General features: G+C 50.0%; 9 protein-coding genes across 9 annotated transcripts; 3 read left to right on the forward strand and 6 right to left on the reverse strand.

Moving 5' to 3' along the window:
- Positions 1 to 138: 138 nt before the first annotated feature.
- On the forward strand, positions 139 to 1,475 carry N7455_004392 (putative oxidoreductase; the record flags this gene model as incomplete). Its single annotated transcript, XM_040958163.2, has 2 exons — positions 139 to 315; positions 384 to 1,475. 2 exons carry the CDS (start codon positions 139 to 141, stop codon positions 1,473 to 1,475), a joined length of 1,269 nt encoding a protein of 422 aa, XP_040811423.2.
- A 135-nt stretch (positions 1,476 to 1,610) lies between these two features.
- Positions 1,611 to 3,112, reverse strand: N7455_004393 (NAD-dependent epimerase/dehydratase family protein). Its single transcript, XM_040958128.2, has 4 exons — positions 3,038 to 3,112; positions 2,742 to 2,976; positions 2,207 to 2,663; positions 1,611 to 2,129 (listed from the first exon to the last, which is right to left on the reverse strand). Exons 1-4 carry the CDS (start codon positions 3,064 to 3,066, stop codon positions 1,735 to 1,737), a joined length of 1,116 nt encoding a protein of 371 aa, XP_040811338.1. The 5' UTR covers positions 3,067 to 3,112; the 3' UTR covers positions 1,611 to 1,734.
- Positions 3,113 to 3,630: 518 nt separating this feature from the next.
- N7455_004394 (deadenylation-dependent mRNA-decapping factor PAT1) lies at positions 3,631 to 6,558 on the reverse strand. The gene is made up of 3 exons (XM_040958260.2): positions 6,381 to 6,558; positions 4,101 to 6,323; positions 3,631 to 4,043 (listed from the first exon to the last, which is right to left on the reverse strand). The coding sequence occupies exons 1-3, from the start codon at positions 6,506 to 6,508 to the stop codon at positions 3,920 to 3,922; spliced, it is 2,475 nt and encodes an 824-aa protein (XP_040811386.2). The 5' UTR covers positions 6,509 to 6,558; the 3' UTR covers positions 3,631 to 3,919.
- A 705-nt stretch (positions 6,559 to 7,263) lies between these two features.
- Positions 7,264 to 9,080, forward strand: N7455_004395 (glycosyltransferase family 15 protein). Its single transcript, XM_040958234.2, has 4 exons — positions 7,264 to 7,328; positions 7,378 to 8,136; positions 8,188 to 8,476; positions 8,532 to 9,080. Exons 1-4 carry the CDS (start codon positions 7,281 to 7,283, stop codon positions 8,597 to 8,599), a joined length of 1,164 nt encoding a protein of 387 aa, XP_040811333.1. The 5' UTR covers positions 7,264 to 7,280; the 3' UTR covers positions 8,600 to 9,080.
- A 214-nt stretch (positions 9,081 to 9,294) lies between these two features.
- N7455_004396 (mitochondrial 37S ribosomal protein uS12m) lies at positions 9,295 to 10,088 on the reverse strand (the record flags this gene model as incomplete). The annotated part of the gene is made up of 3 exons (XM_040958178.2): positions 9,295 to 9,360; positions 9,440 to 9,540; positions 9,647 to 10,088. The coding sequence occupies 3 exons, from the start codon at positions 10,086 to 10,088 to the stop codon at positions 9,295 to 9,297; spliced, it is 609 nt and encodes a 202-aa protein (XP_040811306.2).
- Positions 10,089 to 10,257: 169 nt separating this feature from the next.
- Positions 10,258 to 11,376, forward strand: N7455_004397 (proteasome maturation protein). The gene is made up of 3 exons (XM_065604793.1): positions 10,258 to 10,419; positions 10,575 to 11,022; positions 11,086 to 11,376. Exons 1-3 carry the CDS (start codon positions 10,417 to 10,419, stop codon positions 11,151 to 11,153), a joined length of 519 nt encoding a protein of 172 aa, XP_065461693.1. The 5' UTR covers positions 10,258 to 10,416; the 3' UTR covers positions 11,154 to 11,376.
- A 126-nt stretch (positions 11,377 to 11,502) lies between these two features.
- N7455_004398 (uncharacterized protein) lies at positions 11,503 to 13,283 on the reverse strand (the record flags this gene model as incomplete). The annotated part of the gene is made up of 3 exons (XM_040958239.2): positions 11,503 to 12,441; positions 12,508 to 12,591; positions 12,707 to 13,283. The coding sequence occupies 3 exons, from the start codon at positions 13,281 to 13,283 to the stop codon at positions 12,284 to 12,286; spliced, it is 819 nt and encodes a 272-aa protein (XP_040811345.2). The 3' UTR covers positions 11,503 to 12,283.
- A 1,183-nt stretch (positions 13,284 to 14,466) lies between these two features.
- On the reverse strand, positions 14,467 to 15,985 carry erg8 (phosphomevalonate kinase; the record flags this gene model as incomplete). Its single annotated transcript, XM_040958155.2, has 2 exons — positions 14,467 to 15,574; positions 15,642 to 15,985. 2 exons carry the CDS (start codon positions 15,983 to 15,985, stop codon positions 14,467 to 14,469), a joined length of 1,452 nt encoding a protein of 483 aa, XP_040811375.2.
- Positions 15,986 to 16,924: 939 nt separating this feature from the next.
- Positions 16,925 to 18,100, reverse strand: N7455_004400 (class I SAM-dependent methyltransferase; the record flags this gene model as incomplete). Its single annotated transcript, XM_040958144.2, has 1 exon — positions 16,925 to 18,100. The coding sequence occupies one exon, from the start codon at positions 18,098 to 18,100 to the stop codon at positions 16,925 to 16,927; it is 1,176 nt and encodes a 391-aa protein (XP_040811353.1).
- Positions 18,101 to 20,781: the final 2,681 nt, after the last annotated feature.

Genomic DNA, 20,781 nt, shown 5'->3' on the forward strand with positions numbered 1-20,781 from the left:
AGAGGGAAAGAAGATTGGGGGCGGAGCGGAATTAAATGGTGGCGATAAGAGATAAGCGGAGATGTGGACGTGTACGTTGGAGAAATCCCTTTGGACACACAACCTGTCCTTTCTCTTTCCATCTTCGCATCTTAAAATATGCCAATCCCCATCATTGCCCAGGGTCTCCGGGATGGCGTCTCGTCTATCCCGTATGCCTGGACAATCCTCCGCATAGCACCATGGGTGCTAGCCCTGGCGGCACTGAAATACTATTTCGAAGGAGCCCGCAACGGCTCCGAGCGAATGATGCGATCAAAAGTGATAATGGTGACGGTAAGACACCTATCCAGCACCGCCCAACCATCCAATTACCTAAATCTAACAAACATCAAAACCATCAGGGCGGAACGTCCGGAATAGGCGCAGAAGTCGCCCGCGAGCTCGCAACTCGCGGCGCCCAAGTAATCCTCCTAACCCGCCAACCACCCTCCGACCTCTTCCTCTCCGAATACATCGACGACCTACGCACCAGCACGAAAAACCCCCTCATCTACGCCGAACAAGTCGACCTCTCCTCCCTACACTCCATCCGCACCTTCGCAACAAAATGGATCGACAACATCCCACCGCGTCGACTAGACGGTATAATCCTCGCCGGCGGCATAGCCGAGCCCTCCGCACCGCGCACGCTAACAATCGACGGCATCGACCAAGAATGGCAAACAAACTACCTGGCCAACTTCCACCTCCTCAGCATCCTCAGCCCAGCACTGCGCGCCCAGCCCGCACACCGTGACGTACGCGTGATCTTCGCAACATGCTCTAGCTATATCGGCGGCAACTTCAGCAATCTGGAGGCCGTGGCGCGCGGGAAACAAAAGGTTGTCACGAAACGGACGAAGACTTCCCCGGCTCTGTACGCACAGCCGAAGGGCGTGTACGCGCTCAGCAAGCTTGCATTGACTATCTTTGCGCACTCGTTCCAGCGGCATTTGAATTCCTACGAGAGGCCGGATAGTCTGCCGCCTTGCACGCGGGTTATCGTTGTTGATCCCGGTCTGACGCGGACTCCGGGGATGAGACGGTGGTTGACTGGCGGGTCGTTGTGGGGTCTTGTGTTGTACTTGATCACCTGGCCTATTTGGTGGTTGGTGTTTAAGTCGCCTACGCAGGGTGCGCAGAGTATTCTGTATGCGGCTATGGAGCAGCAGTATGGACGGGGTGGGGGTGGGTGGTTGATTAAGGAGTGTCGGGAGATGGATTATGCGCGGACTGATGTGCGGAATGATGAGGTTGGGAAGAAGCTTTGGGAGTTTAGTGGGAAGATGGTTGAGGAGGCGGAGAAGGAGAGTGCTGTTATGAGGGCTTTGGAGAAGAAGGAGGTTAAGATTGAGAAGCAGAAGGTTGAGGATGAGAAGGTTAAGAAGGAGACAGCCGAGAAGAAGGGGAAGAAGACTGATGGATCGAGGAGGAGTCGGAAGGGTCAGAAATAAGTGAAGATATGTGTATGTGTATATCTATTTTTTTTGTATGTAGGTATGGGCATGATATGATTATATAGATGGAGTTGAGGGCTATAACTCTACTGCGATAAAAGAGAAAACAAGCTCAAAATTATAGACCAAGCATCACAGAAAAAGGAAATTCGTTTCATGTATTCTACCAACTAAATCCAGGGTTTCAGGATTTCTATATCAACAAAGGCAAGGTCCATTACAAGCCACAAACAAGACCACATCACTCGAAGTAAATTTACTTCTTGAGCTGAGCGAGCAGCTCAGCAGGGGGCTCCTGGCGGTAACCCTGGGGGTTGTTCTTAGTCCAGAGCCAGAGATCCTCGCAAGCCTGCTCGAGGGTACGCTCAGCCTTCCATCCGAGCTCGGTGTTAGCGCGGGTGGGGTTGGCAGTGAGGTTGAGGACATCGCCAGCACGACGGGGGGCAACCTCGTAAGGCTGGTCCTTTCCGACGGCGGTGGAGAAGGCGCGGACCATCTCGTAGACGGTGCTGCCCTTTCCGGTACCCAAGTTCCAGGCGCGGACACCGGGGTTGTTGGCGCGGAGGTATTTCAGGGCCTTGAGGTGGCCGTCTGCGAGATCCAGAATGTGGATGTAATCGCGGATGGCGGTTCCGTCGTGGGAAGCGTAGTCTAAGGGAAAATGTTAGATTGGGGCCCTTTGCTAATGGGGAGGATGCAGGTGGGGGGGGGGGGGGGGGATGGCATACCATCACCGAAGACCATCAACTTCTCGCGCTTGCCAGTGGCAACCTGGGCAAGAAGAGGGAGAAGGTTGTAGGGGACACCCTGGGGGTCCTCGCCCATAATACCGCTGGGGTGGGCACCGGCGGGGTTGAAGTAGCGGAGCAGAGCACCGTTCCACTTCTTGGCCTCGGTCTCGTTGCCGGCCTTGATGGCGTTGTTGCGCTGGGCATTGATCAGGTCGGTGATGGCGGTCTCGACGGCGAACTTGGTGTTGCCGTAGGGGTTGGTAGGGCCCAGAGGGCAGTCCTCGGGGATGGGGATCATGTTGGGGAAACGGGTGGCATCACCGTAGACGGTGGCGGAGCTGGAGAAGACAATGTTGGTGACATTGTTCTTGACCATGGAGCGCAGGAGGTTGATGGTGCCGTAGACGTTGACCAGGTAGTAGTCCAGGGGCTTCTCGCCGGACTCACCAACAGCCTAGATTAGGACAATTGGATTAGCCATTGGGTCATATGATACGGTTTATTTTTTCCCCTCATCTCATCGGATACATACCTTCAGGGCAGCGAAGTGGATAACGCTGTCGATGTCGGGGTGGGCCTCAAACACCTGGTCGAAGCTGTTCTCGACGGTGACATCGAGCTCGTAGAACTCGGGCTTCGTGCCACAGATAAGCTCAATGCGGTTGAGAGCCTCACGGGAAGAGTTGTACAGGTTGTCAACAACGACGACCTTGTAACCAGCCTCGAGAAGGGCGAGGGTGGTGAACGAGCCAATGTAGCCCGTGCCACTAGCGGGGCGTTAGTTTCCAATACAAGCTAAATAGGTAAATAGGGCATTCGACCACTTACCCAGCAACAAGAACTGAACCAGCAGACATGATTTAAATTCCGGGTAATAATCAATAGGAAATTTGGAAAATACGGAGAGTCCCGAGTAAAAAGCGGACGAGGGGGCAGCTTTTTAAGGGGAAATTGGAGGTGGGGGGGACCTGGGCCGTCTCCCCACGTGGATATGCGATGATGCGGCCAAGTGGTTTGATGTTGGGTGCTTTTTGATTGTTATTTTTGGTTTGGAATTAATTTCCAAATATCCATGGATCTACGCATTTGTACCTCTAATTTCCTTTTCTGCTCCTATTTGTGGTTATTAGACCCTGGTTGATTATTGATGCGGACATTATATACTCGATGTGTTCTGACCGGGGAAGTGAAAACAGCCTTTTTTTCTCAAAACGGGCAAAGATAGGCAGGGATGTGCATGCGATATGCAAAGAGAAACCAAACCACTCAATTCCCTCGAATTCTCCCAAATCCCCTGAGAATCCGAAATTTCCTGAAAACGTCATTTCCATGCCGAATAGGAACATATGCAAGGGGGTCCAACCCCGTTCTCGGAGAATTTTCCACATATTATTTACTGTTTGAATATAGAACGTAGAAGTGAAATTGGTATTGGAAAAAAAAAAGGAAAATAAGACCGGGTTCAGGTACGGAGTACAATAGTACTTGATTTTGGGGTCCCGTATTCCCTGTAGATGTGGTAGATAGTGTTGCATTTCAGCATTTCAGCATTTCAGCATTGCCATGAGCCCATGGAGTATTCAAGGCCTCCGAGCTCATTCTCATTCTCATTCATACAAGCCTGGAAGAGCTTGGACAGAAGTGGTTAACATGCCAAGGGTAGATACCCAAGGAGGCTCAAAATTAGAATAGCCTAATTAACCGAGGTATTTAGCCGAGGAGCTCAACGTCCAGACCAATGGCTCGCATGAAAAGGTTGACGTTGTTCAGACGCTGACTGCCCATGTCGGCAGGAAGGGTCTTGCTGTATCCCACGGTTTCCATGACTCGGTCCCTGTAAGAAATTAATTAGCATTGTTTCTCTGTGTTAGATCGAAACGGAAACACTCACTTAACGGCAATAACCAGACGCTGCTGCTGCTCAGGACTGGCACCAATGCCCACGGCAGCAAGGAACTGCCAGACATACATATCATCGCCGGAGCTGATCGATCCGGGGAAAATGTCATTCAAGCCGAGTTCCAAAGTATCAAACAGCACGTTGAACTTCTCAACCCACTGCTGCCAATCGTGCTCGGACGCCTGACCGGCCTCCTTGACGATCTCGGCACGACTGAGCAACATGGTCAAAATGCCCAAGCCAACCTTGGTGCGAGCTACGGTCTGCACATGTGTTTGGTTGATGACCAATCCCAAAAGACCAATAATAATGTTGAATGGCGCCTCGTTCACATATCCCAAAAGGCAGGGCATGACGGCCAGCGAGAACAGGTCGATGGCTTCGCGCACACCGAGCGAGGGCTGAGCCTCGCCGGGCACGGGCTGAGCAAGACGGACCACATCCAGGCTATCCAGATGGACGACAATCATGGTGAGAATAGTGACACGTTGTTCCTGGTCAATGTGACGGAAGATGCGGGGAATGGCCTTCTTGCCCTTGGGGTATGACAAGAATGCGATAAAGGGGTGTGGTGTCGTCGAGTTAGGCACAATAGGTTCCATCACCTTCAATGACCGCCACAATTTCTGGTTGAGCGAGTGAAGTCTCTGTCTCCATTCCATGTGCTCTTGGATTGCCTCGGCGTCGCCTTCTTCGGGGGGTGGCGGCATCGTGCGCTCCATGTCTTCCATCGCCATCAATGCACTGTAAACACCTTCGAGATTCGTAAGGATGGACTTGCGATCACTGAGACTCAGATCCGACTGCTTCTTGGGCTTAGGTCCCTCTGAGCTATCAGGGCGCTTAATGTTCAGCATCGGCTTGGGGGCCTTGGCATTGCTAAATGAGATCTTGCCCAAGCTGCCCTCAATGATGAGTTGCTTATTCTTGGGCTTGGCCTTTGCTGCCTCTACGGCACGCTGGACCTGCTGCTGCATTCGCTGCATGTGGTTATCGGCACTCTGGAAATTGCCCCGACGATGCCCACCGAGCCGGTTACCTGTCTGAAGCAGATAGGTCTGGGCGAAGTGACCAAGGGGTTGGTGGGGGTGTTGGCGCGGTGCGCCACGAATCTGGCTGTAGACCTGGTAGTAGAAGTCCTCCGCCAGCACGGCCTCAGGGTCCGAATCCGCGACATTTCCAGCAGCCGCGACCAGCTGTTGCAACTGGATACGGGTGATGAAATTCTTGTCCTGCGGGGTCATCAGACCATTGCCGCGGGACAGGAGGAAAATCTTGTGATTGCGCTTTGCCCGCTTGGCATCCTCCACCAAATAAGTGTTACGCTGCTCTTCTGTGAGATGCATGAGTTGCTGCGGGTTAGTGATCACCGGCATTCCATTGTTGGATCCCCGGCTAGGAGGCGGCCCTTGCTGATGTTGAAGAGGTTGCTGCGGCTGGGGTTGCTGAGGGCGCTGGGCCTGGACCTGGGGAGGCCCACCATGGCGCGGGCCAGGAGGCGGCATGTTTTGCGGGGGGAGGTTGGCGTTCTGCATCATATGCAACGGCCCACCGGGTGGCATATGTCCAGGGCCACCGTAGAGCTCTGGCATACCAGGCGGTGGGTGTGGCATTTGCGGGGGTAGGTGGCCCTGTTTCATCTGTGCTTGGATGAACTCGGGAGGCACCGGAGGGAACCCATCAGGAAGTGTCTGAAGGTGCTGGAGCTGAGGCGGGTACTGAGGCTGCTCCACCATGGATCGCAGAAAGGCTTCTGCGGCTGGGGTCGCGGAAGTATGGCCATGATAACGCATCTGTGCTTCGACCTCTTCCAAGCTCATCATCTTCCGGCTCGGGGCAGCAGCAGCAGCAGCGGGTTCGGCTTTCTTCTGCGACACACCCCACACACTAGATTTGGCTTGCAAGTCTGGAATATAGCCAGGATCCGAGTACTTCTCATAGCCTGAGCGCTTAGTGGTCTGCTGGGGGGCGGCCTGCTGAACAGGAACTTGGGCGGGCTGAGCCGCAACTCGACCTGCATTGGGATTTTGTAGACTAAAGCGAACCTGCTCCTCGCCAATGGCGTCGGAAACCTGAGCAGTCTTTCCAAAGAAATCAAAGTCTCTGCCAACAGATGTATCGGGCCCGGCTCCGCCAAACGTGTCATCGTTGAACTCGTCCTGATCGTCGGGAAGCTGGTCTCCGAGACCATCGTAGGTATCCTCGAAATCAATCCTAGATGATGATAAGTATAATGGCCCATTCTAAGCCATTAAAAAAAGATAAGCTCACACGTCGTCATCTCCCAGCGCATTAGCTCGAGCAATATCGGCGAAGGGATCTGGGTTCTCGAAGAACCCCTTGGCCCCGGGACCATCACGGTCCCTAGGTAGGGTTGTATCAAATCCAAAGAAAGCCATCCTCTGGATGAGAAAGGATGGGAAAGAGGTGGGGAGGTGAATAGCTTAGTGGGGGGGGAGGTTGAGGGAAAGGTGCGATCGATGGACGGGAAGTTCTGGAGTGCGGATGCCTCAGGCAGAAATGGGTTCTTTTTGCCAAGCCACAGTTGTCGATCTTCACTTCTGATGTGCAGCTTTACAGCTTTGGATATGTACAGAATTGTCTTAGATTAAGAGGAGATAAGATATTATAGGGTTATTTAAGACTTTCGAGTCTATCTGATGATTTTGCTGCTCTATATAACTACATATCTCCATAATGTACTCCGTACACACACTCGGATAGTAACAATAACCAAGTTGATAAGACACTCTCTTGGACTTGTATAACGAGAATCATTTCCCCTTTATCTCTTTTTTCTAAAGTGGATTTGACATCATTATCTCCAAGATCGAATATCGAATGAACATAGATCTCACTAACCCACCCCGGTACCCTAATAATATCCCCTGGGCACTAGAATGTCTCAAATTGGGTGACACCCCAAGTGGCTGAAAGCGGTTGTCATTGTCTTGCGCGGCCTTTGACCTTTTCCACCTTTAATCTCCCCTCCGCCCCCTAAAATACCTTCGAGATTTCCACTGACTGCTCCTCAATTTTAATTCCGTCTCATTCTCCATTGATGTCGCTCACTTTTTAATTTAGATTGGTTCCAACTGCACCGATCTGACCTCTGTTGTTGCCTTGCCACTTAACGGGGAATCATCATTGTTCCTCCTCCCCCACATCGCCATGTCTATCACTATTCGATATGCGCGCTATCTAGTCTTTGCCGTCGTGGTGAGTCTCTCTTCCATACTCACGAATGACCATTGCTAACGATGAATAGGCACTGGCGCTCTTCTTCTTCGTCTCAAAATCCTCCATCCCGATGCCTACCACCGGGTTAACCACTCCTACACCCAAGGCCCCCACATACGACTCAGTCAAGTCGCAAAAACCGCAAGTTATCGGTTCACACAGTGGCCAACGTGTAAATGCCACCTTTGTCACCCTCGCGCGCAATTCCGACCTTTGGGATATGGTCAAGTCCATTCGAACAGTCGAAGACCGCTTCAACCACAACTACAACTATGATTGGGTATTCCTGAACGACGAAGAGTTCGATGACGAGTTCAAGAAATTGACCACCGCACTGGTCTCCGGCAAAACTCATTATGGTGTCATCCCCGAAGAACACTGGTCATACCCAGAGTGGATCGACCAGGACAAGGCCAAAGAAGCGCGACAGGAAATGGACCGCAAGAAGATTATTTATGGCGGCTCGGAGAGTTACCGCCATATGTGCCGTTATGAATCCGGGTTCTTCTTCCGCCACCCGCTCATGATGAACTTTGAGTACTACTGGCGCGTTGAGCCTAGCATTGAGCTCTACTGTGATGTCGACTCTGATCCGTTCCGCTTCATGAAGGAGAACAACAAGAAGTACAGCTTTGTCATCAGTCTGTATGAGTATGCGGCGACCATTCCTACCCTGTGGGATAGCGTGAAGAAGTTCACAGGTAGTCACCCTGAGCATATCTCCGAGGGAAATGCCATGGAATTCATCAGCAATGACGGCGGAGAGACCTACAACAACTGCCACTTCGTAAGTATTTCAAACTGGGTTAAACTTCAACCTCTCTAACCTTTCTGTTAGTGGTCCAACTTTGAAATTGGCAGCTTGGAGTGGCTGCGATCCGACGCTTATATTGACTATTTCACTACTTTGGACAAGGACGGTGGTTTCTTCTATGAACGATGGGGCGACGCACCGGTCCACTCCATTGCCGCTTCTATGATGTTAAAGAAAGAGGAAATCCACTTCTGGGATGACATCGCCTACTACCATGTCCCATTCACACATTGCCCCTCGGATGAAAAGAAACGCCTCGACTTGAGATGTTCCTGCCAACCGAAGGATAACTTCGACTGGAAGGATTACTCTTGTATGTCTATACCCCACCGATCTATACCTCTAGTACAAAACTAATTGTGATATAGGCACCAAGCATTGGTTCGATATCACCAAGACGGAGAAGCCGAACGGATGGGACACGAAATACGACTAATTTACTCATCTTGTTCATGGTCCCTCTGGGTCCATTCAAAGATGGCCCAATCGTTTCCTTATTGCCGACAATGCGCGGGTCGGTTGTCTCGTCTAGATACGAAGCGCTGCGCATTTTTGGAGGCTGACACAGTGTCACCCATTTGCGCAGCAACTACAAAACCTCGGTAGAATCCGGTGCACTTTGCCCGCTGCTCTGCCTGTGGTGGGTATACCACCTGGATGAAGCCATATGCTATTGATTTTACCACGCTTGGGCAAAATGCTGCACATTTCCCTTTCAGCTGTTTCATTTTGATTCCCGTTATCGCGTTACCTTCAAGAGGTTTTACTTCGATGCCTGACATGTGTTACTATTGATTTTCGAGCGTTCGTCCTTCTTTGCGGTCTTTTCTGTTGGGTCCGGAGTAAGGTGATATTCCCGGAACCATTTTCTATGCCTCCAAAATTTCAAAGATATCAACACAGTTGACTTTAAAGAGCTTGAATATCGAAAGAGATAATATGATAATAAACAGTCGCAATCCGTAGTGTTACATGCAAATATGAACAGAAGTTGCTCAGCGAGGAGCACAAAAAGCAAAATCCAAGTAGCCCCATGAGGCTATCTCTTATACAGCAGCTGCTCAAACAAGGCCAAAATTGTATAATCTCACAGCAGGTCAATCACAATCAACCTGTATCTCCGAATCCTTCTTAGTTGGTCTTCGGCTTCTTCGCACCGTACTTCGAGCGACTAGTCATACGGCTTCCAACACCACCCTAGTAATATACAATCAGTAAAAGATCCAGCAAGACACCCCAAAAGTGGGTATATAGAAACACAAGCAAGAGGACTTACCAAATCCATCGCACCACGAACAAGGGTATATTTCACACCAGGACAATCCTGAGCACGTCCACCACGGACCTGGACAACACTATGCTGCTGGATATTGTGGCCTGTACAAGAAAGTTAGCCAAAATCCCGGTAAAAAAAGACCTGCACCGGAAACAGAATCCACAGAATCCTCTTCCCAACACCAATCCAATTGCAAGTAGATCTTACCTTCACCAGGAATATAAGCAGTAATAACCTTCCCAGAACTCAACCGCACTCTTGCAACCTTCCTCTCACCGGAGTTAGGCTTCTTAGGCTTGGTAACACCAGTCTTAAGACAAACACCCTTCAACCCAGGTGTACCCTTCAGCGCAGGCGATCCACCACGACGAGCCCGCTGTCCAGTCCGAATACCGCGACGGACCTGGTTGTACGTAGCGCGGATGATCGGCGAGCTAGAGAATTGCCGCTTCGGCACGGCAGCGAAGCCGGCAGCAGCTGTGCGGAAGACGGGGTGGAAGTTGAGGCGGGAGGTGATGGGGGATTGTTTCGCGGCGAAGGAGATAGCGGGTGATGTGGTGATTGTGCGGCAGAGGGGCGATGAGACCGCAGGACGGGGGATAAGAGTCCGTAGAGCCCGGAGGGCTATTGGGGAGAATAATTGGGTCATTGTGGGTGGTGTGAGATGTGCGAATTGGGTCCCCTTTCACTGAAGAATCTCGCGATAGAATTGAGTTGGCCCGGCGGAAGTGGAGGGCACGTGATTTCGATGGTCGTTGGTAGTGGTTGCGTTGTTGGTTTCTCTCGTCTGTCGTATGAGCTGGCCGCGCTGCTTCTCTCTGCCTGAAGCATCATCGGTGCTTGTCATCTTGCATCCCTCCCTTTGGCTCTTGTTCCTACTTTTTCTATCTTTCGGAGCTTTGAATACACGTCCAGAATTATCCAATCTGTGATTTCGACCCTTGATCTTGAAATCCTAGCATTATCCATCCGTCATCATGGTACGTTATCAAGCTACGGACCCCGGGACCTCACCCTGGAATCCAGTCCATAAGCAAAGCATCTAGAACCACCATCACCCCTAAACTCCCGTCCTTGAAATCCCCGATTCACCTCAAACCCAATTTCAAACCACATAAACTAACAAAAACTCCAGTCCCTCCGCATCGCCCCCCCAAGCGGCAACGCAACACAAACGAGCAACCTCACAACCCGCCAACAAGCCGGCCTCCAAGCACCCCGCCCATCCAAGGGTGCTCCCTCCGCCCCCGGACTCCCGGATACTCTCCGCAACAAGCTCACGCAGACCGCCACCGCGCACGCGTCGTCCACGAACTCCAGCGGCGAGGTCCCATCATCTACGCACCCTCTCGAGGCCCGACTCCTCGCGTGGCGGGCTACACAGGACGCCATGAAGATGGAGGGACTGCGTCGGGCGTATGGAATTGCGGAGCCCGTTCGTCGCGGGATGGAGCTGAAGATCGTTCGGGATGGGACTTTCCGACCTGCTGTTCTTGGCGGTGTGCGGGGTGGGAATGTTCATGAGGATATTCTTGTTATTGGAGGTCGGGATAGTGAGGTTCAGTGGGAGGATATTTACCATGGTATGTTGCGTTTCTTATGTTTGGGGGTTGGATGTGTTTTTGGCTAACTTGGTTGCTCTTCAGGTGATGACCTCCGTGAGCCGCCTGCTTTCCATGATGAGATGGAGAAGAGGCTCAAGATGGATTTCTAATGGCTTTGATGATATGGTGTTCTTTTGTTTCTCTGCTTTTTCAATGTCGATGTGTTCTACTATTCTCCTCTTACGTCCCTCGTCATACTCCTACCTTTTATGTCGTCAAATAGAATGATAGATCACTGGGCTTGATGCATTTCCGATGTGTCTGTCTGTCTGTTATTAAGACAGTGCGGTACTCTCGATATATTGAATCAATCCATGGTCTATTTCTACCAAGCAGTACTGCAAAATCCACCACTAGCCGTAATATATATTAGAGGTTTCTTAAAGTTTGAATGAATAGCGTGCTACTCCAGATTGTTCGTCAACCTCAAAGTGTCTAACTACCAATTCTAATCAAGACCGCGGGAATATATAGGCGCTTTAGAAGTTATTTAATATATGACAAAGAAATATATCAACCGTTGGGCCTTGTCCAAAAACACCCTGTACACTACTAGTAATCACCCTAGGCCGTTATAAAAGCAAGCAAAAGCAATGAAACGCAAGGAAAAGAAAGGATAGAGGAAAGAAGGAGCAACGGGTCAAAGTCGTAAGTACACAAAAGTCCATGAGGAAAGGAAGCATACAGGGGAAATGATAGAGAACAAAGAAAAGGAAAGTCGGATTGGAGGGGGTATATATCGAGAAATCGGGGTAAGAATAATGGTGACAGCAATGCGAAAAGCAAAGAATGAATCTCAGATCGAGCCCTCGGAAGACACAGTCGAAAAGAAAACCCGAAGCACTCCAGTAGAGAAGATCCATGGATAGATGAATGAGGCCCGCATGCAGACGATATGGCGATGACAGAACAAGAGGACGGCCCAGACATGGCACAGAAATAAGAGGAATAAGTCGAAACCCATAGTCCCAGGATTGTAGGTCCATTCAGAGGAAAGAAATGTCTAAACTCCGCTTCCAGAGCGCCCATGTTGACTCGGCAAAACAAGGATGTTGATCCTGCGTCCAGGCAGAATTAGGCGTATCGCTGCAATAGCAGATAGATAAGAGAATGAAGGGTTGGCAGAAGACGGACAAGGGAGGAAAGGTTAGGTATCATGGTGGAAGTATGTACGCAACCGACAAAATCATTGCCGGGAGCAGGCCGTTCACACTTGAGACCCGTAGCTAGGGCAGCGAGATTATAGAATCACGCATCGGCATCCAGGGCTGCGCTCACTGGCTTCGCGCTCCCGGCTGTACTGTGCCTTTGCTCCCTTTGCGTCTTCCTCGTCGACGACTTCCTGCGGCTTGACAGTCATATGGACGACGTTTGGATGTTCCTTGCTGAACTTGGAGTCTAGCCGAGTCGTTAGTATCAAAGTCTATAACCATATAAACCCATTCATTTGTGACAAAAACATACCAGAAACAGGCGACTTGTCATCCAACAACTTCCCGAACGAAATAAGGCGGATAGAGCTCGGTGATGAAGGACGGGTTTCCCAATCTGCACCGACAACAGTGTTAGGTTAACTATTCTCATTCCATGACATCACACATCAAGATGTATTCTGCCCATCCGATCCCCTTGTAGAGGTCTAGGTCGGGGGGTGAAATCTTACCAGATCTCCATTCGCGCCAGATCAACTCCTTAAGGGTGTAAACGCTCATCAAGAACGGATCGTAGTTCTCAACATTCACCGATCGCTTCTTTAGATATTTCCCATCGATAGTGAAAGGGTGTCGCGACCCCGTCGTCAACAGCAGCGTAATCACCAGCGACGGACCAACATCAGCATCCTCCTCGAGTTCCTTCCCAGAGCCGTCATCGGAGTGCTCCGTTGAGGTCTCGGGCACAGTCTTTGGTTCTTCGGTATCCATTGAAGGCGGTGTAGTAGTGTGTGCCAGCATGACAGCGGGTGCGTTGTCGGTTTGAGGAGTGGTGGTTGTAGGCGATGTTGTCACGGGGGCGGATTCAGTTTCGCCACTTGAGCCAGTTGCGGGGTGGTTCTGGGCCTGGGTCGCGGGTGTTTGATCATGGACAGATGGGATGGACGTATCAGCGACGAGATCTGATTGGGGTTGGAGCTCTGTGGTTGGGGCCGTGGTCTGTTGATCCTGCGGAGATGCTGTGATTGGGGCTTGGTTGATATCTCTGTTGGAGGTTGGCTCCGACTCCGGGTGAAGCGTTGTAGACATTTTGAGATGCCCCGATGGCAGGTGACGATTGACTTTTCCCCGTTGGAAAGGGGCTGTCAACGGGGATTTGGAAAGGAAGGGTATTCCGTGAGAGTTGGAATGGGAGGAGATAGAGGGAGAAATGTAAATGTGAGGAGTCAAGACAAGACTAAGCGGGAGGCGCAGGATAATACCTCAACTAGTGTGGATGGAATGGATGGAATGGATGGACTGGAATGGCTGTACATATATGTACTTCCCTCCCAAATAGATCTTCGATTGTATTTGAATAGGTTGAAGAGGGAAGAAGGCAAAAGGGGATCTGCAAGCCTAACAGACACTTCTTGACCCTGGTTGAACGACCTTGAAACTGCCAATTTATTTTTCCTTATTTTCCCCTATTTTTGAGTCAAAGAAAAAAAAAAAACTTGTTAATAATTCAGTACTTTAATATTTAACACTATTGTAATTATTATAAATATCGATGAGGAATATTAATTGAAGATCCGGGGAAATTAGTTAGGCCAAGAGAAGTCTTGTTTGTATGCTACATCGTTAATTACTATGTAGATCTGGACATCTCGGGATAGTTGCATACAGACAGGTCACTTTCTCCACATGTGTAGCTCTGTGCTCTCTGTACTCCGTACGACTATTGGGATCTCATGACTATAATACGGAGTAAACATGCAGTTGTCATTGTTTCATGGTTTCACTGTCATGAAATGCAAGTGAATTCTATGTGTATTCAATATCTCATATGCTAGGTATCATGAAGCGGAAGAATATCAACGTGCGCAGTTCGTTCCCTTGAGAGTAGTCCAGTCCATATTGAAACACCTGGCAAACAGGCCATGGTCGCACACAGGGGGACGTCGGGAAAAAAGGAATGGGCAACCCTCGACCAAGCATAGGACTTGTGGTGCATATGCAGGGGGGCTAAGTCTGAAGATAGAGATGCAGATAGGTGGGTACTGATCGAGCGCACGAGTAGGGGGAGGTAAAAGATAGAAAACACATCCGAGTCAAAGTCGATGTTTCAGCCCATAATTTATGCAATTAATTATCCTACAGGCCGGTGTATTTTCTGGAGGGTCCAGCCCAGGATGCAATAGGGGAGGCTAAGCTGGTAGCCGAAACACGTTGTTGATAAGTCATGGTGGGCTGGGACACCGGTTGCCTTGTTTTAAAACCAGAGAGCAACTTAGACCCAACCGGCATATTGCTCCAGCATTTCGTTTTTCGCACCTTCAGATCCATGCTGCACGCCTAGCAGGCGTACGTTGCCGATCTTGCCTCCAAAGTCATCCTCGGTCGAGCTCGTCCAGTTCGTAAGATGCTCTCTCAGGCGCGCAATTACAGTGGGATCATCCTGGATCAGGAGCGCGATGGCATCGTATCCTCCAGCACCTGGGACGACACCGCCAATGACACCTTCGATCTCTGAAACACTGTCTAACAGCTCGGTCTGCACACTTGGTTCAATGGGGACGCCCGTCCGGCGGGTCAATGTGCGAATATGTTGGCGTGTTCGCTGAATAAGGGTGCGAATGTCAGAAAAGTCGCCTTCGGGGTTGGCATCCGGGTGTTGAGCCTGGCGCTTGAGCTCTTGACGCAGTCGCTCGTTGTTATTCTGGAGGCTAGCCCAGAGAATATCGGCTTCCTTGCGGTTGTTATTTCGCCATTCGAGAACCTTCTTGACCATCGAGGGTGTCTGGGAACCACAGTCCACGTCGCACAGAACCAGCTGCATCCCACGGGGGAGCTGCATGCCAAAGTCAACACACTCGGTGTCCCATGGATGCTCGGGATCGGAGTCCTCCACAATGGGGAAGAGGCGCTCCTCGAAACCAGCCGAGCCTACATCGCCGAGAGACTCCAGAATTGACGGCGAGAATCGTCGGTAGAGGCACGAACCGTAGACAGCGCTAGCAACGTCGAATCCAGATCCGACCTTACCCTGGGCTGCGCAGTGGGCCGCTTGAGCGAGGTTGTGGAGTTTATCCCGACCAGCACCGAGGTCCTCCGGCTGCATGGTGCGGTGAATGACCAAGGCGGAGACAAGCGCAGTAACGAGAGCAGCTGAGGAACCCAATCCCGTCTTGTGGGCTTCGAACAGAGGAACGCCGAAGTTGACAAAGCGCCCACCACGTCCTTGCGACGCCGGGCCCCTGGAGGCAGCGGTTTCGGAGTAGTAGTCGCTGTCAGCCATGATGGTGACAGACAGGGACCCGAAGTCCTTAGAATCGGCAACGTAGCTGATATACGTCAATGCATAGCTGAGAGAGGTCTCGACAAAGGGGTTGCGCGGTCTAAAGAAAAGCAAGGTGATATTAGTCAATTGTGTTCGCGAAAAGAGATAGCCACAGCCAAGCATACCCATCTCCCTTCTGGATGACCTTGACACCCCCACCATTCCCACATCGCTGCACACCATATTCCCACACCGCATTGAGGAACTGCGGGGAACGCACAACAACGGTATCCTGGCCATCCTGGTCCTCCGCGCCCGAATTAGACGGTGCCTCGGCACCAACAGCGGGCCCAGATCCTGATGCCCCGCGACGATGACCCCTCCTCAGCTGCTGGACAATAACATGGATGCGGGCATCGAGCGCAAACACGGTACCCGTGTACCCGCGATCTAGAACAAGATAGCCACCGGTTAAAAGAACCTTACCCGGCGCAGACAGCGCTGTGACGGAAGACGGTAAAGGAGACATGAAGTACTGGTAGATTGAAGATATGATTGTTGTGGGGGAGAAAAAAGCCGGGATGGGATCTACGGGGCGCTTGAAGATTATGGAGGGACTGCCCCGCGGTCACGGGGGTGGTTGGGGGGGAAGGAGTAGGCTGAAGTAGGCTGGAACAGTGCAGATAAGATGTGCTGAGCTTACGCTGTCATACAGATGCAGCTCAAAGCAGACTTGAACATTTCCCAGACTCTAGAGGGGGGGTACAAGGGTGTATGGAATTATCCTAATAGGGACTAGTGGGGATGTTGCAGGACCTGTAGTAAACAGAGTACAAGTAGAATATTGAGAAGAGTTTCTTGTGTCTCTTGTAACGATATAAGGATTGCCTTACATCGAAAACATTGGTTGTGTAGTGTAATGGTCATCACTCTGGTTTCTGATACCAGCAATCCCGGTTCGATCCCGGGCACGACCTCTTCTTTTTTTCTTTTTTCTTTTTTCTTTTTTTCTGGGACTCTCTAACTTCATTTCATGCTTTCTGGGAGTTGATTTATTTATTTAATTTGCTTTTTTATTAGATAGTCATTCAGAACAAGATATATTGGAATAAATTATGTATTGTGAATCAGATCGATGTATATGCAGTTGAACTCCCTTCATGGAACTCCTTATTGCTCAAGAAACCACTATAAAGAAAGAAAGAAATAAACAAAATAAATAACCGAAACTCCCCCATTCGTCAAATCCGACAACCTTCTAATCCGTTGATTATAAATGTACAGGGTGTGTATTGTGTCGAGATGCCCAATCGATTCGTGAGGGGCGATCGCGTGGAGGTGGAAAGAGGGTGTGGCTCTGGATTTTGATCCGACTTTTGATGTCCGCAGAGCAGGAAATTATGCAATTCCGTCCAACTGCCTCACGTGTCCCACGTGTCCCGCCCCGCCGAGGAACCTTGTGCCAAGCCTAAGCCTTAGGCTTCTGCGCAATGATGCTATAACTCGTCGTAGCTAGACGCATGCGATCCATTTTAACAAAAGCCTGACCATCCAAACAAAGACGGTTAATCAAGGTCTTGAAGTGTCGTGGCAGCACATGCACCTTGACCAGTGCAAGGATTGCTTGGCGCAGGGTGCGGAAGTATACATCGACGGTATCGATAAGCGGGGCCTGGAGACCATCGATACTAGCGTTCTCCGACCGCACAACCTCAAACCCAGCTTCCTTCAACGCCGCCTCAAGACTTTCCTGCGTGGGTGTACCAACAGCACCAATGAGCGGCTTGACGCGGCGCATGAGCTCCGCGTGTTCCGGATTACTAGCGTCGTAAGCCGGCAAGCTAATCCAGTCCAACAGGGAGATCTTCGAGCCCGGCTTGACGACACGGAAGATCTCGCGGAACAGCGCGGGAAGATCCTTGCACAGACTCAGTGCTTGGATCTGGTAGAATGCATCGAAGCTCTCGTCGGCGAAGGGCAGGGGGAGGTCGTTGAAATCTTGCGTGACGAAGTTATTTTGGAGTCCGCGCTCCTTGTTGAAGGTCGTCGCCTGCTCGACCTGGTTCGGGTCAATGTTGAGACCCGTTACCTGGGCACCGGTGTGTTGCGCCATGTGGGCTGCGACGCGCCCGCGGCCACAACCCAGATCCAGCACCTTCTTCCCTGTTCCTAAGCCGATATCTTGTGCGATTGAGCGCTCGTACAGGATCTGGTTCTCCAGGACGTTGGACTTGGGGCTCATCCAGGGTGGGATGTACATTTTTTCGACATCGCCCAGTGCGCACAGATGGTTCAGGACTCCGTAATAGGATTTCAAGCAATCGCCAACTTTCTCTTGGTAGTTGGGGCCCAGAGACTCGGTCATTTGTTTTTCATCGGACCAGTCAAGGTTATAGATGACGTATGACGCCATGAAATCGTCAACTTGTTTCGGGGTCAGGTGCGCGAGGTGTCGGAATGCCGTCCAGAAACTCTTCCACCGCTTTGGGGATGCTGAATTGTCAAGGTCCTTCCCATGATGACCGAGTGTTGTCACCAGCGCATTCTGCTTCTCCTGTGCGATCTCGTCGAGCGAGCTATCACTTTCCGAGCCTCGTCCGCTGCGTCCGGGAAGGTGTGGTGTTTCCGAGAGTGTTTGTGCCATGGTGGACGAGCTTTGTACAAGCTATTAACAATATAAAAAAAAAAGGTATATACTAGGTATCGTTGCCTAGGGGGAAAGGAGGATGTGTAGTAACCAGTGGCTCCAGCCCTGTAGGGGATATGGCGCGATTTATAAGCACGGTCAATCTCTTGTCCAGGATCAATACGAAAAGCCATTTGCCAAGACAGATGTATGGTTCCGTAGCCAAATAGTGGGTTTCGTCACCAGACATGGAAGCTCTGACCGGTTATCCCGGCAATGATGGGTTGATCGGTTTAAGACGGCAGAGATCCGGAGAATGAAAATTTTCCATTCGGATAACCAAGAACTATATTTCCCAATTGCTTCACCTTTTGCTATCCTTTGTCTAGGGCCTTCCGTTCTTTCTCCGAATTCCGAGATCCAGCTGTGGCGGGGAAGATACGGCGTCGTTGTATGTATGCGACTACGACATGTCCAGGTGCGGATGACGCGGGTTCCTTAAAGGAAATTACCACCGTCATTGGAGCGGCGATCTAGGCCCACTTATATAGTTTGAATACAAAGTACTGTATTCTACATGGGTATATCTTGATACATGATAATCGGTGAGTCAATATCGGTGTACACGCCGATCCCCCAATGTGGGATTTCTGATATGAAATCTACAATATATAAAAGTATAACCCTGACCAAAGACTATATCCATGACCTTCCGTTTAGCCGTTGAAACACCCATGGCTCCCGGAACTTTCTCCCGTGTCACACAACGTTCGAAGTGTTCCAGAACTTCCAAGGTTCTGAAAACGAATATTCAACAATATCAAACCTTCGAGAAGCTTTTTTTTTTTTGCTTTGATTACCAACCAAAAGCCAAAATAAAAGAAATAAGCCCTAAACCGACTGTAAATGTGATTGAACGAAGTATGAGGTACTTGATATTGGAGACCCACATAGATCGTCCCGGCGAAAACTCAAGAGCTCCCGAGCTCCGAGTCCGAGAGACCCTGTTCCCGTATTCCCGTATTTCCTCCGGTCACGTGGAGTCCAGATGGAGTATTATGCTCCTACTCCGTATAAAGAATACACTTGGCATTGCTTCTATCTCCGGCCCAGCCGAAATATAGGGGGGTATCTTTATGTAGAACTGAGGGAGTATAAGGGTAAGTAGATTCGAATATGCACTTGTGCAAGTCTATGGTGTGAGTCATAATGAATATCATTTATAATTATTCTCACGTCATAGTTTCAGCCATGCATTAGTGGATAACAAAGTACGGAGTACTGTTGTATGTATGTAGTTACCAGCAGATACAAGTACCAAGTGGGGGAAAAGGCTGGATTACAATAAATAAAAAAAAGTGAGGAGTTGAAAGATACGTATGTAGATCAAACAAGCATTTCAGGTTTCCGAAGGAGATTTGGAGAAATAGCATTTTTTACTATACGATGTTCCTGTTGGTCCGAGCTGCCTTTTTTGGCCAAAGCGGTGATTAGCGCACGCGCACGGTGCCTGGGCTTGGACTTCAGCTTACTCCAAGTGTATAAACAACATAGTATGATTGATGCAGAAGAAAAATAAACGGGTGCCAGTGACGAGGGAGGGGTCTTTACTACCCCACTACTTCCCGTGGTTACTGTGTGACCTGCTGTCAATTATGGAGATTACACATTTGATCGGCCATCCACTCAATACATACACTCTCGCCATTCACAAAGTCTGTACTCTTATAATCTAGCTACGTCAGTTGCAGTCACGCGCTGAGGTGGTTTTACGTCTTACCGCAAGAAAGATCATCATGGTCCGCACCTACTTTTGGGGAACAGTGTAGTAAAATATATTGTTGATATTGATTGATATATATATATCAAGTTTGTCCCTCAGCACACCCCTCAAGATCATCGATTGCTTCATGTGTTCCTTCTTTTCGCTCCTCTTAAACAATCATACACTCTTTAAGATCCAATATCATAGTAGATACAACAAGTTCACACCTTTTGTTGTGTCCGGTAAAAAAGACTTAGTTCATTCTTGATATCCGGAGGTGTTGGGGAAAGGAAAGGCTATGGTGGGGTAATTCTTTTACGATTTAACCGTGCTTAGGCTGCTGGTACACACGTCAGGTTTCTATGTATGATAAGGCTGAGAGGCCAATGTTCGTAGACGTTGGCCATGCACGATTCAACTGGTTAATTCTTGAATCTGTTTCCTTGTGGGTCGCTTTAGGCCCCGCTCTAGATGGGTCGAGCGGTCTGGGCGTTTACCGGGGAGTCTCTCGGGGTTTTCCGTTCTATGTATCTACAAATATGTACATATTGAAGAGGGGAACGCCCAAGGCTGCATGCTCTATAGTATACGGGTCGATTCAACACTCGCAATTCAACTTCATACTCAACCTTGCATACAAAAGAATTCGGACGATCAGCCCAAGACGTGAAATGAGAGAGGTGTAGGAGCGTGTGTTCTCAATAACCATCTGCTAGGTACATCAACGATTACATAATAAATCGTGCAGGGCCTAATACGTAGTTACCTAGTACAGTAGTTAGTGAGGACCTGGTTACGGGCAACTAAGTATGCCATCGGAACTTAACCCTCTCATTGGATAATATATCACCGCCCGTTTCACCGCTACCTCGAAGCCTATACGGAGTATACTAATTCCAATTCCAATTCCAATTTCTATTATAAAGTATCAAAG

Source organism: Penicillium solitum, assembly GCF_028829755.1.
Source record: "Penicillium solitum strain IBT 25940 chromosome Unknown utg000003l_segment0_segment0, whole genome shotgun sequence".
Taxonomy (NCBI): domain Eukaryota; kingdom Fungi; phylum Ascomycota; class Eurotiomycetes; order Eurotiales; family Aspergillaceae; genus Penicillium; species Penicillium solitum.

Bases quoted from the DNA above. Each gene is read 5' to 3' on its own strand.
- N7455_004393 (XM_040958128.2), bottom strand. From the start codon at position 3,066: ATGTCTGCTGGTTCAGTTCTTGTTGCTGG. The intron at 2,977-3,037 runs GTAAGTGGTCGA...ACGCCCCGCTAG, and splicing joins GGTTCAGTTCTTGTTGCTGG to TGGCACGGGCTACATTGGCT. The intron at 2,664-2,741 runs GTATGTATCCGA...GTCCTAATCTAG, and splicing joins TCCACTTCGCTGCCCTGAAG to GCTGTTGGTGAGTCCGGCGA.
- N7455_004394 (XM_040958260.2), bottom strand. From the start codon at position 6,508: ATGGCTTTCTTTGGATTTGATACAACCCTACCTAGGGACCGTGATGGT. The intron at 6,324-6,380 runs GTGAGCTTATCT...ATCATCATCTAG, and splicing joins GCGCTGGGAGATGACGACGT to GATTGATTTCGAGGATACCT. The intron at 4,044-4,100 runs GTGAGTGTTTCC...AATTTCTTACAG, and splicing joins CGTCTGGTTATTGCCGTTAA to GGACCGAGTCATGGAAACCG.
- N7455_004395 (XM_040958234.2), top strand. From the start codon at position 7,281: ATGTCTATCACTATTCGATATGCGCGCTATCTAGTCTTTGCCGTCGTG. The intron at 8,137-8,187 runs GTAAGTATTTCA...CCTTTCTGTTAG, and splicing joins CCTACAACAACTGCCACTTC to TGGTCCAACTTTGAAATTGG. The intron at 8,477-8,531 runs GTATGTCTATAC...ATTGTGATATAG, and splicing joins CGACTGGAAGGATTACTCTT to GCACCAAGCATTGGTTCGAT.
- N7455_004397 (XM_065604793.1), top strand. The intron at 11,023-11,085 runs GTATGTTGCGTT...GTTGCTCTTCAG, and splicing joins GTGGGAGGATATTTACCATG to GTGATGACCTCCGTGAGCCG.